Source organism: Schistocerca piceifrons, chromosome 7, assembly GCF_021461385.2.
Source record: "Schistocerca piceifrons isolate TAMUIC-IGC-003096 chromosome 7, iqSchPice1.1, whole genome shotgun sequence".
Lineage (NCBI taxonomy): Eukaryota > Metazoa > Arthropoda > Insecta > Orthoptera > Acrididae > Schistocerca > Schistocerca piceifrons.
In genome coordinates this window covers 128,113,854-128,132,259 of record NC_060144.1, presented here as the reverse complement: position 1 = coordinate 128,132,259, position 18,406 = coordinate 128,113,854, and the positions used below count along the sequence as shown (strand labels likewise).

General features: G+C 41.5%; 1 protein-coding gene across 1 annotated transcript in view; it reads left to right on the top strand.

Moving 5' to 3' along the window:
• Positions 1 to 18,406, top strand: part of LOC124805151 (exosome complex component RRP46) — a 59,485-nt gene that overhangs the window by 23,440 nt on the left and 17,639 nt on the right. Inside the window, exon 3 of the mRNA XM_047265621.1 lies at positions 6,327 to 6,448. Coding sequence (XP_047121577.1) covers positions 6,327 to 6,448 — 122 coding nt within the window. The remainder of the gene's footprint in view (positions 1 to 6,326; positions 6,449 to 18,406) is intronic.

The following is an 18,406-nucleotide window of genomic DNA, read 5'->3' as shown; positions in this document are numbered from 1 at the left end:
GAAGGAAGAAATTGAAGAAATGTATGATGAAATAAAAGAAATTATTCAGATTGTGAAGGGAGACGAAAATTTAATAGTCATGGGTGACTGGAATTCGAGTGTAGGAAAAGGGAGAGAAGGAAACATAGTAGGTGAATATGGATTGGGGGACAGAAATGAAAGAGGAAGCCGCCTTGTAGAATTTTGCACAGAGCACAACATAATCATAACTAACACTTGGTTTAAGAATCATGAAAGAAGGTTGTATACATGGAAGAACCCTGGAGATACTAAAAGGTATCAGATAGATTATATAATGGTAAGACAGAGATTTAGGAACCAGGTTTTAAATTGTAAGACATTTCCAGGGGCAGATGTGGACTCTGACCACAATCTATTGGTTATGACCTGTAGATTAAAACTGAAGAAACTGCAAAAAGGTGGGAATTTAAGGAGATGGGACCTGGATAAACTAAAAGAACCAGAGGTTGTACAGAGATTCAGGGAGAGCATAAGGGAGCAGTTGACAGGAATGGGGGAAATAAATACAGTAGAAGAAGAATGGGTAGCTTTGAGGGATGAAGTAGTGAAGGCAGCAGACAATCAAGTAGGTAAAAAGACGAGGGCTAGTAGAAATCCTTGGGTAACAGAAGAAATACTGAATTTGATTGAAAAAAGGAGAAAATATAAAAATGCAGTAAGTGAAACAGGCAAAAAGGAATACAAACGTCTCAAAAATGAGATCGACAGGAAGTGCAAAATGGCTAAGCAGGGATGGCTAGAGGACAAATGTAAGGATGTAGAGGCCTGTCTCACTAGGGGTAAGATAGATACCACCTACAGGAAAATTAAAGAGACCTTTGGAGATAAGAGAACGACTTGTATGAATATCAAGAGCTCAGATGGAAACCCAGTTCTAAGCAAAGAAGGGAAAGCAGAAAGGTGGAAGGAGTATATAGAGGGTCTATACAAGGGCGATGTACTTGAGGACAATATTACGGAAATGGAAGAGGATGTAGATGAAGATGAAATGGGAGATATGATACTGCGTGAAGAGTTTGACAGAGCACTGAAAGACCTGAGTCGAAACAAGGCCCCCGGAGTAGACAATATTCCATTGGAACTACTGACGGCCGTGGGAGAGCCAGTCCTGACAAAACTCTACCATCTGGTGAGCAAGATATATGAAACAGGCGAAATACCCACAGACTTCAAGAAGAATATAATAATTCCAATCCCAAAGAAAGCAGGTGTTGACAGATGTGAAAATTACCGAACTATCAGCTTAATAAGTCACAGCTGCAAAATACTAACACGAATTCTTTACAGACGAATGGAAAAACTAGTAGAAGCCAACCTCGGGGAAGATCAGTTTGGATTCTGTAGAAACACTGGAACACGTGAGGCAATACTGACCTTATGACTTATCTTAGAAGAAAGATTAAGGAAAGGCAAAACTACGTTTCTAGCATTTGTAGACTTAGAGAAAGCTTTTGACAATGTTGACTGGAATACTCTCTTTCAAGTTCTAAAGGTGGCAGGGGTAAAATACAGGGAGCGAAAGGCTATTTACAATTTGTACAGAAACCAGATGGCAGTTATAAGAGTCGAGGGACATGAAAGGGAAGCAGTGGTTGGGATGGGAGTAAGACAGGGTTGTAGCCTCTCCCCGATGTTGTTCAATCTGTATATTGAGCAAGCAGTAAAGGAAACAAAAGAAAAATTCGGAGTAGGTATTAAAATTCATGGAGAAGAAATAAAAACTTTGAGGTTCGCCGATGACATTGTAATTCTGTCAGAGACAGCAAAGGACTTGGAAGAGCAGTTGAATGGAATGGACAGTGTCTTGAAAGGAGGATATAAGATGAACATCAACAAAAGCAAAACAAGGATAATGGAATGTAGTCTAATTAAGTCGGGTGATGCTGAGGGAATTAGATTAGGAAATGAGGCACTTAAAGTAGTAAAGGAGTTTTGCTATTTGGGGAGCAAAATAACTGATGATGGTCGAAGTAGAGAGGATATAAAATGTAGGCTGGCAATGGCAAGGAAAGTGTTTCTGAAGAAGAGAAATTTGTTAACATCCAGTATTGATTTAAGTGTCAGGAAGTCATTTCTGAAAGTATTCGTATGGAGTGTAGCCATGTATGGAAGTGAAACATGGACGATAAATAGTTTGGACAAGAAGAGAATAGAAGCTTTCGAAATGTGGTGCTACAGAAGAATGCTGAAGATTAGATGGGTAGATCACATAACTAATGAGGAAGTATTGAATAGGATTGGGGAGAAGAGAAGTTTGTGGCACAACTTGACCAGAAGAAGGGATCGGTTGGTAGGACATGTTCTGAGGCATCAAGGGATCACCAATTTAGTATTGGAGGGCAGCGTGGAGGGTAAAAATCGTAGAGGGAGAGCAAGAGATGAATACACTAAGCAGATTCAGAAGGATGTAGGTTGCAGTAGGTAGTGGGAGATGAAAAAGCTTGCACAGGATAGAGTAGCATGGAGAGCTGCATCAAACCAGTCTCAGGACTGAAGACCACAACAACAACAACAAAGGATATTTTATAGGTAGAGTGGGTGGCAGAACACAACATCGGGTGACAAAGGTAGGATTTTGGGTGGGGCATCCTCTTATCAGAGCATGATGATAGGTATTTGAAATCCTGGTATAGGACATGGTTCCTTTTCGAGGCCAGGATGATCAGCAAAAGTGCTGGTCAGTGGGTGGTTAACAGGTTCAATGGTGTCGGAGGAGGAGATGGTGTGGGGGGAGCTGTTTATGTATAAGCTGGATAGGATATCGTCTGTCAATAAAGGCTCTGGTAAGGTTGTGGGTAAATTTCAACAACTCTGTGTTACACTGCAGATATGGCACCATGGCTTGGTGTGGGGCTGTAAGGAGGAGATTTTTGGCATGGGACAGATGACAGCTGTCAGAGTGGAGGTACCATTGGTGGCATTTGCACTTTTTTATGAGCAGACATATTTAAGGAGCCATCTGGGTGGTGGAGATTGATATCTAGGAAGGTGTCTCATTGAGTTGAGAAGGATCAGATGAAGCAGGTTTGGAAGTAGAAATTGTGGTTGTGGAGGAAAGAGCAAAGATTGCCCTTGCCATCTGTCAAATCTTGAAAATGTTATCAGTGAATATAAACCAGACAAGAGGTTTTAGGTGGTGAGTAGATAGGAACAATTCCTCCAGAAGGTTTGTAAATAAGTTGGCATAGGATGGTGCCATGTGAGTACGTATGGTGGTAACAAGGATATGTTTGTAGATGTTAGAAAATGAAATAATTGTGAGTCAGAATGTGGTTTGCTAGGAGGGTTAGGAAAGAGGGGGTGTGTTTGGTATCAAGAAGACACTGGGAAAGGTAGTGCACAGAGGATGTTAGTGTATAAAGACATTCATCCACAATGACCAATAAGTACTGTGGTGGAAATGGGACAGGAACTGTGGAAAGTCGGCCATGGAAATAAGAGATGTCATGACTGTAGGATGGGGGGTTTAGAACAATAATTTGGATGTGTTTGTCAGCAAAGATAGAGGTTAATTCTGTGAGAGCATTGTACCCAGCCACATGGAACAACATGCATGGAGACCTGTGGGGTTGGGTTTGTGGAATAGGTAAAAGGTAGGAATGCGAAGGGGGTGGGGTGGGGGGGAGGGTATGGATTCAGCTGTCAGGTTTTGGAATGGACTTAAGACCTTCACGAGCTGCTGCAGGTCCTGTTAGACCACTTTATGACAGTCATTCTACCGTATTTACCAGAGTATTAGATGACCATGAATATAAGTGGCTCCTAGGGAAGAATTTATTTTTAATATATTCTGATTAATCAAAATTACAAACTGTTTTATTGATGTAAAGTATTTGCCAAAAGGTAACATTATAGCTATTCTAAACTTATGCCATTTATTGATTGACTGCATTTTGATAATAGCAGGAGAAATAAAATAAAGAAATGGTTTACATTAATTTTCAGATTGTTTTCCTTTCTACGTTTTTTGCTTACAAATGATCATCATCATCATCCGAATAACACATCTGTGAAATTTATATCTTCATTGTCACAAATATTTAGCTGTTTCTTCTGAGTATGTTCCTACTTCTGAGGTTGTCCTTATGTTAGGACTTGAGAACACAGCTGTTCTTTCCCAAATAAATATAGGATTTCACTTCTATACTGCCGTGAGAACGTTACTATGTCTCCTGCTTCCAAACCTGCTGCTGTATCATAAGCCGCATAGAACCAACTAGCACACACCAATTCATTCCTATAATACTTTATGGCAAGGATCAATAATATTGCAGCAAGAAACATATAAGTGCGCCACTGCTCCCTACCTAGACTTTTACCATCTCCTGCAGAAATGAGTACTATTGTTGAGTATTTGACCGATTTTAAAGTCAGTTCGATTCCGACTACAAATGGATTCAGGCAGAATGCCGTTTAACTGTGGTAAATGTTGATAAAAAGTCAAAGTACATGATATAGATTCCCACAATTGGTAGCACAGTGAAATTTGCTGCTGACTCATTGCTCCCCTTCCTGCAATCATTGTAGCTTTCGGCCAAACTGGTGTCACTGTTCCTCTTCCAGCCCTTGAACAACTGTGAAAAGTGGACTGAAATATCTTCTAATGTGCAGGTCATAATATTTGCACCAAATTTGTTTGAAATCATTCCAGGGGTTTAGGACAAGCTTTCTACTTGTGGCTTTAGCTTCGTATGCGCATGTGAAATATATTGTATATGTATTCACATATTTCATGTGTCTTTGTACATGCATTTCACGCATATATCTAGTGAAATTCATTTTCAAGCAGCTCATTGTTCATGACATAATATCTCCTGAACTGCACTGAGGTAATAAGTGACGAGATACCTCATAGTATCATGTCGGACCTCCTTTTGCACAGCACAGTGCAGCAGTTTCACTGGACTCAACAAGTCATTGGAAGTCCCCCTGCCTGTAGAAGTGTTGCTGGTGCAGGATTTTGTACATGAAATGACCTCTCAATTTTATTCTATAAATGGTTGATGGGTGGTCAGATCATTTGCTCTAATTGTTCAGACTGTTCTTCACAGTTTTCGCAAACAATTGTGACTTGGTGACATGATGCATTATCAGCAATAAAAATTCCATCGTTGTTTGGGAAGATGAAGTCCAAAAATGGATGCAAATAGTCTCCAAGTAACCAAACACAACCATTTCCTGTCAATGATTGGTGACCAGAGGACCCAGCCCATCCCATGTAAACACAGCCCACATCATTATGGAGCCACCACCAGCTTGCATAGTGCCTTGTTGACAACTTGGGTCCATGGCTTTGTGGGAACCACACCACATTCAAACTCTACCATCAGCTCTTACCTACAGGAATCAGGACTCGTCTGACCAAGCCACAGTTTTCCAGCCACCAGGGTGCAACCGATACAGTCACGAGCTCATAAAAGGCTCTCCAGGCAGTGCCGTGCTGTTAGCAAAGGCTCTCACATCAGTCATCTCCTGCCATAGTCCACTAATGCCAGATTTCACCATACAGTCCTAATGGATATGTTCATCATATATCTCACGTTGATTTCTATGTTTATTTCGCGCAGTGTTGCTTGTCTGTTAGTGCTGACAACTCTACACTAATGTCTCTGTTCTTGGTTGTTAAGTGCATTGTTTGTGGTGAGAGGTAATGGCAGAAGTTTGATATTCTCAGCATGCTCCAAATACTGTGGATCTCAAAACATTGAATTCCGTAATGATTTCAAAAATGGAATATCTCTTGTGTGTAGCTCCAACTGCCAGTCTGCATTCAGAGTCTATTAATTCCCATCGTGTGGCCATAATCACATCGGATACCTTTTCACATGAATCACCTGAGTGCAGACGACAGCTCTGCCAATGCACTGGCTTTTAGACCTTATGTATGCGATACTGCTACCATCTGTATATGTGCATATTGCTATTCCATTACTTTTTTCAGCTCAGTGTATTGCACAATAGTTAAGTGCCAAGACTTAGCTGTATTTGCATGCAAACTCTAGCAAGTGAGGAGGGGTTACATATTTGAAAGATTGTAGATATCTCTCTCTCTTTCTCTCTCTCTCTCTCTCTTACACACACACACACACACACACACACACACACACACACAGACAGACAGACAGACAGAGAGAGAGAGAGAGAGAGAGAGAGAGAGAGAGAGAGAATTGGTATCATGGAAGTTTTATTGTTGGCGTGCATCACACCATTTTCTGTCAAAGTAAATAGTTACACTATGTATAAAAATGAGGTAGTTATTTATGATTGCTTAACATTGATATGTTCTGGATTTGTTTTTGCTTCAGCTGTTGCAGATAGAACAAGAGAAGCACTGATTAAGAATACATGTGAAGCAGCAATTATTTCTTCCCAGTATCCCAGAACAAATATATCTGTCATAGTACAGGAAATGCAAGATAGTGGAGGAGTAAGTTTAATTTTGTTTAATTTGTATGTTGTGATGCTGTCTTGTACATGAACACTAGAACTAAATGCATTTGATGTGAGAAAAGAATATATAGTGAAAATGATGATCAAGCTTTGGGTGTGTATGGGTTTCTTTGGCAGGATGAATTCACTTTTTATATTATGGATGATTAGCAGTCAAGTAAAAAAAGCGAATACTTTTTCATCTTTCTGTATCATAATTACTGACTGTGGTCTGTAGAGAAAAATAATTTGAAAAATGATGAGTCATCTGCACTCTTCTCTGTCCATCTCCTTCTCCCCCCCCTTCCCAGTCCACCTCCTCCCCCCTCCCCGCACTCTGTCCATTCCTCCCGCCCCTCTCTCTGTCCATATGTTCCTCCCCTCTCTCCCTTTCCACCTCCTCTTTCCTTTCTTTGTCCATTCATCTTGCCCCTCTCTCTGCACATAGGTTCCTCCCCTTTCTCTCCGGCCATTCCTCCTGCCCCTCACTCTGTACATATGTTCCACCTCTCTCTCTCTCTCTCTCTCTCTCTCTCTCTCTGTCCATCTCCGTCCATCTCCTCTTCCCTTTCTCTTTCCATTTCCTCCTCCTGTCTGTCTATTCATCTCCTTCTTCTCGTGTGTGCCTATCTCCTCCTTCCCCTCACTCCGTCCGTGTTCTCTTCCCTCACTCTGTCCATGTCCTCTTCCCTCTCTCTGTATTTGTCCATACCCCCCTCCCCCAGTCTGTCTCCACATTATCACCTTCACACCAAACGGTAAGTCTCCCCTGACCCACAGTTCTGGGTGACTTTTCCAAAATGTACCCCTTTTCCTAGATCCCTCCAGTCCTTTTTCTTCATCCTTCTTCCTTCCCCTTCAACCCTTCTGCCTGATGAAGGAGCTAGTGGCTCCGAAAGCTTGCCAGTCATAACAGTCTTTTATGTGTATGTTCTGCCGCTGCTTGGTGAGTAGATTTTTTACTAATACATTTTTGTAATATTGAAATCTATGATGAAATAAGTAACAAAAAAAGAACAGTCAGTCATTCACCTGCATATAAAAGGAGCTGTTGCATAAGTGCACCTAGAAGATCAGAACATAATGCCACTGAGTTTTTGTGAGTGTTCGTCAAGCATATGGATGTGAAGGAGAGAAAAGGAGTGGTGCGGTTGGAAAGAGGAAAAGTGCAGGAGTATGGGGCGGGGCTCTGGAAGGACAGAAAAGACATGACTGAGAGATGGGGAGTTCCACAGGTAATGGCAATTATTTATTAATGCTGCTAACAAACACAGAACTAAAAAGGTTTTATTAGTTTGTGTGTGTGTGTGTGTGTGTGTGTGTGTGTGTGTGTGTGTGTGTGTGTGTGTGTGCGCGGGTGGGGGGGGGGGGATGTTCGCACTTGCACACATGTAGACGTGTTTGTAGAAGGCCTTCCAACTGCACAGTTCAGTGGAGCTGTGGGGAGAGAATTAGTGTTGTCTACAGGATGTTCAGCATCAGAATATGTGAATCTGTAGTTACTATATTACTACTAGCCATATTGTGGGGAAGTCGAGTTGCAGACAGACACAAGAAAAGGACTGCTAAACAAGCAAGCTTTCAGCAAAAAGGCCGTCTTCTGAAGTAGACAGCATAAACACAAAGTAATGCAGACACAACTCACACACACATGACCACCATATCTTTGCCATTATTCCATCCTGGATTTTCCATTGTTTAATCTGTAGTTACTCATAGTTTGTTGGTGGCTTTCTGTGTGGTTAAACAGTTGATTCCAGTTGTGTATGATCATAGAATGCAGCATACTAGTTGTATCACAGAGAATAAGTGACATGGTTGTTTGCACAAGTGTTGATAGCTTGAATCTGATGGGAAATGCTTGTGACTGGATGGCTTTAAATAGTGGTGGGTTTGTGTGTAGCCAAGTCTTGTGACTGAGTCGTCCATTGGAATAGCCCATGGGTTGCTGGATTGAAAATGCTTTACGCATAGGAATGAACTACACTCCTGGAAATGGAAAAAAGAACACATTGACACCGGTGTGTCAGACCCACCATACTTGCTCCGGACACTGCGAGAGGGCTGTACAAGCAATGATCACACGCACGGCACAGCGGACACACCAGGAACCGCGGTGTTGGCCGTCGAATGGTGCTAGCTGCGCAGCATTTGTGCACCGCCGCCGTCAGTGTCAGCCAGTTTGCCATGGCATACGGAGCTCCATCGCAGTCTTTAACACTGGTAGCATGCCGCGACAGCGTGGACGTGAACCGTATGTGCAGTTGACGGACTTTGAGCGAGGGCGTATAGTGGGCATGCGGGAGGCCGGGTGGACGTACCGCCGAATTGCTCAACACGTGGGGCGTGAGATCTCCACAGTACATCAATGTTGTCGCCAGTGGTCGGCGGAAGGTGCACGTGCCCGTCGACCTGGGACCTGGGACCGCAGCAACGCACGGTTGCACGCCAAGACCGTAGGATCCTACGCAGTGCCGTAGGGGACCGCACCGCCACTTCCCAGCAAATTAGGGACACTGTTGCTCCTGGGGTATTGGCGAGGACCATTCGCAACCGTCTCCATGAAGCTGGGCTACGGTCCCGCACACCGTTAGGCCGTCTTCCGCTCACGCCCCAACATCGTGCAGCCCGCCTCCAGTGGTGTCGCGACAGGCGTGAATGGAGGGACGAATGGAGACGTGTCGTCTTCAGCGATGAGAGTTGCTTCTGCCTTGGTGCCAATGATGGTCGTATGCGTGTTTGGCGCCGTGCAGGTGAGCGCCACAATCAGGACTGCATACGACCGAGGCACACAGGGCCAACACCCGGCATCATGGTGTGGGGAGCGATCTCCTACACTGGCCGTACACCACTGGTGATCGTCGAGGGGACACTGAATAGTGCACGGTACATCCAAACCGTCATCGAACCCATCGTTCTACCATTCCTAGACCGGCAAGGGAACTTGCTGTTCCAACAGGACAATGCACGTCCGCATGTATCCCGTGCCACCCAACGTGCTCTAGAAGGTGTAAGTCAACTACCCTGGCCAGCAAGATCTCCGGATCTGTCCCTCAATGAGCATGTTTGGGACTGGATGAAGCGTCGTCTCACGCGGTCTGCACGCCCAGCACGAACGCTGGTCCAACTGAGGCGCCAGGTGGAAATGGCATGGCAAGCCGTTCCACAGGACTACATCCAGCATCTCTACGATCGTCTCCATGGGAGAATAGCAGCCTGCATTGCTGCGAAAGGTGGATATACACTGTACTAGTGCCGACATTGTGCATGCTCTGTTGCCTGTGTCTATGTGCCTGTGGTTCTGTCAGTGTGATCATGTGATGTATCTGACCCCAGGAATGTGTCAATAAAGTTTCCCCTTCCTGGGACAATGAATTCACGGTGTTCTTATTTCAATTTCCAGGAGTGTAGTATAATGGGTTCTTGACTAAATGCTACTTGAGGAGATTTATTTTTGTTTGTTTATTTATTTGAAATAAAGGGGGCGAGTGTAGAATTTGGCATTGGATGTTGGATATTTCTCATGTAGGGGCATTTGTGGGGTGATAAAAGGGTGTATGTTAATGATTTGGTGCAGTCTTGATGGCTTTATTGTCATTATGACAAAGTATCATTGGCAGTTTGTATTTAAAAATTGGTGCATGATATTATCTATCCAGAAGTTTTAGCAAGGTTTTCGGTATGTTCTGATAGCTGTAAAATTTCCACAGCAGATGTTGCCCATTCTAGCGCCAAGGCCATAGGAGAGGAATGCTTGATACAGAATGGGTGGCAGCTAAGCGAATGAAGTTTCCGTCGGTGTTTGAGGTGTTTTATTTGGACAGAGGTTTTTATGAAGGCACCAGAGAGATGGAGATCAACATCCAGGAAGGTAGCTCATTGAAGAGAGAAGGGCCATGTAAATCAGATTTGTGTGATGCACATTCTGGGAGGAGGAGTGGAGATTGTCCTTAAAATGATTCAGATTTCAAAAATATTAGTAACTTATATAAACTAGTATGAATAGCTGTTTGTTCTGTGGTTGTGATATTGGACTCACCAGGAAAGCAAGGTGAGCTAGACCATTGTTGAGAAATTCCTGAAAGGTACAAGGTGCACAGCTCTCTTCTGCCACTTCCTCTCGATTCTTGTTATGTACCAAGGCCATGAAGTGGTTTTACACTGATGGCTCAATGGCTGATGGTAGGAGACATGCACTCTTTGACTACACAATCTGGAGAAAAACCATTTGTGAAAGAGTAGTACTCTTTGAAGAACAGATACCTCATATCACAGTGGAAATGCACACAAGACGGAAGATTTGTAGAGAAATGGCAGGTAACCAAGCTGCCCTCTTATATTTACTTGTGACCATTATAGTAAAATGTGTATCATGAATCAGGCCGATCAGCCACTTAAATTCCATTCATAGAAAGATACAATAATCCAGTGGGTAGATAATCATTTCTGCTTTGGCATCGCATAATAATTCCAGATTATTTTTGTCTTTTATTCAGTTTTATTTACATATCTAGTTCCTTAGCACCGAAATGAATCCGTGGTGATGGAACAAGTCTGTACAGGATGTTCATGTTGTTGTTGTGGTCTTCAGTCCTGAGACTGGTTTGATGCAGCTCTCCATGCTACTCTATCCTGTGCAAGCTTCTTCATCTCCCAGTACCTACTGCAGCCTACATCCTTCTGAATCTGCTTAGTCTCTTGGTCTCCCTCTACGATTTTTATCCTCCGCGCTGCCCTCCAATACTAAATTGGTGATCCTTCGATGTCTCAGAACATGTCCTACCAACCGATCCCTTCTTTTAGTCAAGTTGTGCCACAAGCTCCTCTTCTCCCCAATTCTATTCAATACCTCCTCATTAGTTATGTGATCTATCCATCTAATCTTCAGCATTCTTCTGTAACACCACATTTCAAAAGTTCTATTCTCTTCTTGTCTAAACTATTTATCGTCCATGTTTCACTTCCATACATGGCTACACTCCATACAAATACTTTCAGAAACGACTTCCTGACATTTAAATCTATACTCGATGTTAACAATTTTTCTTCTTCAGAAATGCTTTCCTTGTCATTGCCAGTCTACATTTTATATCCTCTCTACTTCGACCAAAATCAATTATTTTGCTCCCCAAATAGCAAAACTCCTTTACTACTTTAAGTGTCTCATTTCCTAATCTAATTCCCTCAGCATCACCCGACTTAATTTGACTACATTCCATTATCCTCGTTTTGCTTTTGTTGATGTTCATCTTATATCCTCCTTTCAAGACACTATCCATTCCGTTCAACTGCTTTTCCAAGTCCTTTGCTGTCTCTGACAGAATTAAAATGTCATCGGCGAATCTCATAGTTTTTATTTCTTCTCCATGGATTTTAATGCCTACTCCGAACTTTTCTTTTGTTTCCTTTATTGCTCGCTCAATATACAGATTGAATAACATCGGGGAGAGGCTACAACCCTGTCTCACTCCCTTCCCAACCACTGCTTCCCTTTCATACCCCTCGACTCTTATAACTGCCATCTGGTTTCTGTACAAATTGTAAATAGGCTTTCGCTCCCTGTATTTTACCCCTGCCACCTTCAGAATTTGAAAGAGAGTATTCCAATCAACATTGTCAAAAGCTTTCTCTAAGTCTACAAATGCTAGAAACATAGGTTTGCCTTTCCAATCTTTCTTCTAAGATAAGTCGTAGGGTCAGTATTGCCTCACGTGTTCCAACATTTCTACGGAATCCAAACTGATCTTCCCCGAGGTCGGCTTCTATCAGTTTTTCCATTCGTCTGTAAAGAATTCGCATTAGTATTTTGCAGCTGTGACTTATTAAACTGATAGTTCGGTAATTTTGACATCTGTCAACACCTGCTTTCTTTGGGAATGGAATTATTATATTCTTCTTGAAGTCTGAGGGTATTTCGCCTGTCTCATACATCTTGCTCACCAGATGGTAGAGTTTTGTCAGGACTGGCTCTCCCAAGGCTGTCAGTAGTTCTAATGGAATGTTGTCTACTCCGGGGGCCTTGTTTCGACTCAGGCCTATCAGTGCACTGTCAAACTCTTCACACAGTATCGTATCTCCCATTTCATCTTCATCTACATCCTCTTCCATTTCCATAATATTGTCCTCAAGTACATCGCCCATGTATAGACCCTCTATATAATCCTTCCACCTTTCTGCTTTCCCTTCTATGCATAGAACTGGGTTTCCCTCTGAGCTCTTGATATCCATACAAGTGGTTCTCTTCTCTCCAAAGATCTCTTTAATTTTCCTGTAGGCAGTATCTATCTTACCCCTAGTGAGATAAGCCTCTACATCCTTACATTTGTCCTCTAGCCATCCCTGCTTAGCCATTTTGCACTTCCTGTCGATCTTATTTTTGAGACGTTTGTATTCCTCTTTGCCTGCTTCATTTACTGCATTGTTATATTTTCTCCTTTCATCAATTAAATTCAATATTTCTTCTGTTACCCAAGGGTTTCTACTAGCCCTCATCTTTTTACCTACGTGATCCTCCTAATGATATATAAAGTAGCATTCAGTTTTTGAACAAGAATGTGAACATGGGTTTTGCAAGAGAGCTTACCATCTGTCTAAACACACAGGCCGGAGCTTTTCTAACTGGATATCCTGCCACCACAGGGTGTCTAGTATTATCATGCAGGATGTTGCAAAACTATAAATTCAGAATGTAAAACAATGATAAAATAATAACAAACCGCCTTTCTATTTGTTCAGTGTAAGCATACATCACTTATCAAATGAGTCATCAGTATATTGAATTTGAGTATTTTGTGCATGTAACTACCAATTATGCCACTAGAATATCTTTCTTCTGCTCGTGCACATATATAATAACACTGCAACTTGACTGAAATGCAAAACACAGACAAGTCTTTTCTGGAAAAACTTATCATTGGCGACGAGACTTGGTGTTACCAATACAAATCTGCCACAAAACAAAAAAGCACAGAAAGTCACACGAAGGACAATGCTTTGAAAACATGAAAAATGTTCAAGCATTTGAGACACAGAAGTTGAACACATAACAAAGAAGGACCTTTTCTGACAACTTTACATGGTTGTGTGAACATTCACTGTGTTGAACTCAAGTGGGGGCAGTCTATGTAGAACATTTGAAGCATTAAAACCACCATCTTAAGTTTCCTTTATATTTTATCATGCCAGTCCTGTATCTTTTTCAACTGACAGGGTATGTCTTGAAGTACACTATGTGATAAATTGCCTATGTCTTACTCAACATCCCTCACTACCAAACAAGTGTTGTCAGCAAACAGAAATATTTTAGAATCACCTGTCATATTAGAAGGCATATCATTTAGTCAGGATGTACAGGGTGTCCGAGGAGAAATGTTCAGCATTCAGGGATATGACAGAATGATTATTTGAAGCAAAAAAGTCTTGTAAACATGGGATCAAAAATGCATACCTTAAGAGCTGTGAGCTCTTCTCTTCTTCAAGACAGGCTTAGAGTCCAGGCCAGGTGGGGGAGATTCCACATCCACAGCGAAGCCAGGAGCTTCTGCAGCTCGAAGATGTTGCTGGTGTTCATTGCCACTTGCACGACGATGATAAGTGGTTGCCTCATTCAGTTACGTAGCTTGACTGCTGCTTCACCGAAACCTGCGCATAGCAGCCCTTGTCGGACTGCTGTCTCATCACAGACCCAAAGCAACCCACAGAGAAGTGCTTTGATCATTTTCTTGCACTGTTTCAGCAGCATCTTCTTCTTTGCTGGTTGTTCCATTATGTGGGTGACTACAGCACTCATGAGTGCACTGTTGCCAGGCACGTTCACTTCCTGCAGCTTAATCAAGGCATCTGAGTCATCATACACGGTGCTGAATTCAAGCTTGCAGTAGTACAAAATCTAAATTGTACAGCTCTGTCCATGCTATGCCTTTTCCTTTGCACTTGATGTACAAATAAAAGGCAGGCATACAATTGTCATCTTGCTGCTTCTGTGGTCGATCGGTGACTTTAGCGAGCTGTACCACCAGTGGACCCTTTGCTGTAGCAGCATTCGCCTGGCATGCTCGCTGCTTCTTCTTCTGGTGACTAGAGTTGCCCCTGTGAATGTACGGACCAACTGCTGTCCCTTCTCTTGGGTGATCATCCAGGTAGTTATTTCCCTTTCAGTCATCCATGTTTACAAATTTAGGTAGTGTGGAAAGGTCCATCCTTTCATATGATCCTTCCAAATTCTTTTTTAATTTTTTTTAATGCCTTCATCCTTTTATTTATATTTTGTGTTCCACTATGTTCCCTTATTGACACATTGGTTCTTTTGTCCCACACGGTTACTCCTTGGATCTGTCTTAGTACCTTCATTTCCACTGCCATTAACTTTTTGTTTATCTTTTTCATTTTTGCTCTAGTTTTGGGAGCTGCACTTGTCAAAACAGGACACACCATTGTTTTACACATTTTTATTTTCCCCTCAGTTGTCATAAATTTGTTTCTGCTTACAGTATTTTGCAGGCATTCAGTTACCCTTATTGCCTTTGCCACTTGATTTGCCACTTTATTGCTGGTACTCCCTAGATAATAAATTTCATCACTTGTTCAGATGACACACTGCTTGCTACTAATTTACATTGTACAATTGCTTTGCCATACTCGTAGGTTTTTAGATGAGATTTCGTTGTTATATTGCTTAGGTGTTGTATTAAATTGGTGAAATAACCATTGTAAATTATTCTCTTTATTTGCCATCAGTACACCATAAGCAGCATAACATATAATATTTACCACTTTATTTCCCATTTTATAGTCCAGTTTCTTTCTTACATCATCAATGATGTGGTATATTATTAAGTTGAATAGGAGTGGACTTAAGGCAAATGCCGTAATGGTTCCTTCAAAAGGGCATGACCGCTTTCCTTCCTCATCCTTCCCTAATCCGAGTTTGTGCTCCGTCTCTAATGACCTCGTTGTTGACGGGATATTAACACTGATCTCCTCCTCCTCCTCCTCCTCCTCCTCTCCTTGTCTAATTCCTGTATCTAGTATAATTTCATCTGTGAATCCTTTGTGTTTTTCTAATCCTATCAAAGGCTTTTGACAAGTCAATGAAACACAGGTAGACTGGGTTATTAAACTCTACAGATTTCTCCAAACTCTGTTTTAAAGTGAAAATACCATCTGTTGTGCTCCTGCTTTCCCTGAATCCATGCTGTTCTATTTCCATATAATTCTGCATTCTGTCTCTAATTACTGATGTTAACAATACCAGAGAAGGAAAGTTGTTACTCTCCATATATGCTGAGTTGCGATAGGCACAACAAAAAGATTCACACAATTATAGCTTTCGGCCATTAAGGCCTTTGTCAGCAGAACACACACACACACACACACACACACACACACACTCACTCTCTCTCTCTCTCTCTCTCTCTCTCTCTCTCTCTCTCTCTCTCTCTCTCTCAAACGCAACTTGCACCCACGTCTGTAGTCACAGAGGGCTGAAACCACACTGTGAATTTTCCATTGTTTACTGATGTTTACAATTTTAAGGTGGTATCAACCAGGGTAATTCCTTGGTACTTGTCATGTTGCTATTAAAGTAAGAAGCCGTTGACATAATGTCCATTCCACATATTATTTTATTAATTTATTGTATATGTCATCTGGCCATGGAGACTCCTATTTTTAAGTTTCTTTTATTGCAGTGCATATTTCCTCAAATGAAAAGTCTATTTGGCTGTCATTTTCTGTGCTTTGGTTACAAGTTTCAATTTCCACTTGCACTGTGTCCTTTGCCAATGCTGCAGCGGAAGTACAACAAATCTTGCTCATACTGGGAGAACAGCAATCACAATCATTGTCCAGTTTTCCGAGTGCCAGTAGCAAGAGTCTTTACAGCTCTGTCAGACTCAGCTATTTTCTCACACTGCTGAACCACAGATGCCATTTGATAGCCATCCTCATTATTGTAGAGAGTGATTTTTGCTGTCTTTTCTTATTCTTACCCCATAATGGTGCAACTTCTGAAGTAATATTTTATCATCAACACAAACACCATAGTTAAATCAAAGAAGACAACTGATGTTCACAACTTTTGTTTAACCTTTCCAGTCACTTAAAGAGGCAGAATACAGCATTTTCATTTGTTAAATAATTTATAAATGCATACTGTACATTTGACAGAAAATTATGTGAAATGAGATGATCAACACCCTCTTATATAAATCCTATTCAATAACTTTCGCAAACAGTGATGGCATAGAATTGGGTTTAAAATTTTCTACTTTGTCCCTTTCTCCTTTGAGTAATTCAACTGTTGAGGAAACTGACCCACCTAGAAGAAAAATTACAGATGTCCCTAAGTACAGGGCTAACACATGCAGCACAGTGCTTTAGTATCCTCCAAAAGTATCCCATCACATTCATGAAATTGTTAGTCTTCAGTGATTTAATTATTCAGTCAGTCTCTGCCTTGTCAGTATCATGGAGGTGTATTTCAGACAGGAGTCTTGGGAGCCATTTTCTAACAGAGTTATATAATACCCTGCAGAAAATATCAAACAATGGAAAATCCAGTATGGAATGCAACAATACTCTGAGAAGGAAAGCTGCCACTCACCACACAGTGACTTGGCATCTCCGCTGTGTGGTGAGTGGCAGCTTTCCTTCATGGAGTATTATTCCTGCAGAGAATAAGTTATTATTTAATCAACCTGCTATATTCAAAAAGTGATTCTTCAGGGTGTATATGGCCCGGGACATCTGGGAAAAACCCGGGAATTTTTTAGAATTCCGGGATTTTTCATTGTTTTAGATTTCAGTTAAAGTTTTGTAGGTTTGACATGTAAGATCTGATACGCTGACAAAGAACTTCAGTCCACTACTGCTGAATAATACTGCAGCAATGAAACATAAATCAGAGAATAACACCAAAATAAAAGTTTAGTTGCATAGAAAATGGGTAATTTACACAATGCACAGACCAGTTTGCCGACACCGAAAAGTGTCAAAGGCTTTAGGTCGAAGATTATGCAGTACGTCCGTAACAACTAATGTGCATTCGATGTGCGTGACGTCTTAATTGTTTACATTTCTAACAGATCACCAGAAAATATTACGAATAGTGGCTTGAGATGCGTTAATTTCAAAGTAAAATTTCCACGCAAGATGATTTATGTTACGTGTGAGAATGTGCAGTGAATTTCTTAAATCACAGGGTGCTATAACTCTCATTCAAAACGTATTACTTTGAGGATCAGCCATTTGAAAAATGTCGGGCCCAGAAGATAAGTCATTTATCCCACTATTTAAAATTTTACCAGCACATTTGTATTTGATATGACTTAACGTGTAACACACGCTAAAAAAAGACCGAGCTTCAAGTTAGTTTTCATATTTAATGTTCTTTCATAGATAAAAAATTATGCAATCGATGGCAAAAAGCGTAAGTGACCTTAAAAAAATGTGCATAATGTGTTACTGAGCAAAATCATAAGTCTCTTCATGCCAGAACACTTAGACTTTTCTGTGCAACTGATAATCATTTTGGCACAATTTTAATTGCCAAATTGGAGCCTGTTAGTAGGCCTACGGACTTCCTATCATTGTAGGACTAATAACAGTGGATGCCAATAGACGATGCAATTCTCGTTCGTACATACACATCTACTTACAAGTTAACCGGTGTAGAAACGCACTTTGAGCGAGCACTGCCTACCTTCGTAACGTACGCGCCACGGCCTGTCTTTCTCATAGGCCTCGTGCTCTGAATAACTGCCGTCATTCACTAGCGAGATCACGTGGCATGAGCTATGACTGGCTGACAAAAGTGCATCCCTCAACGCAATCTCTATTTTAGAGTTTCGGAAGCTACCATGCTGTAATTTGTGGAATTTGTGTATATACTTTCGCAATACGAAAATAAACTCTGTGTATATTGTCTCGCATCAAACAACTTTCCAAACGCATTGTT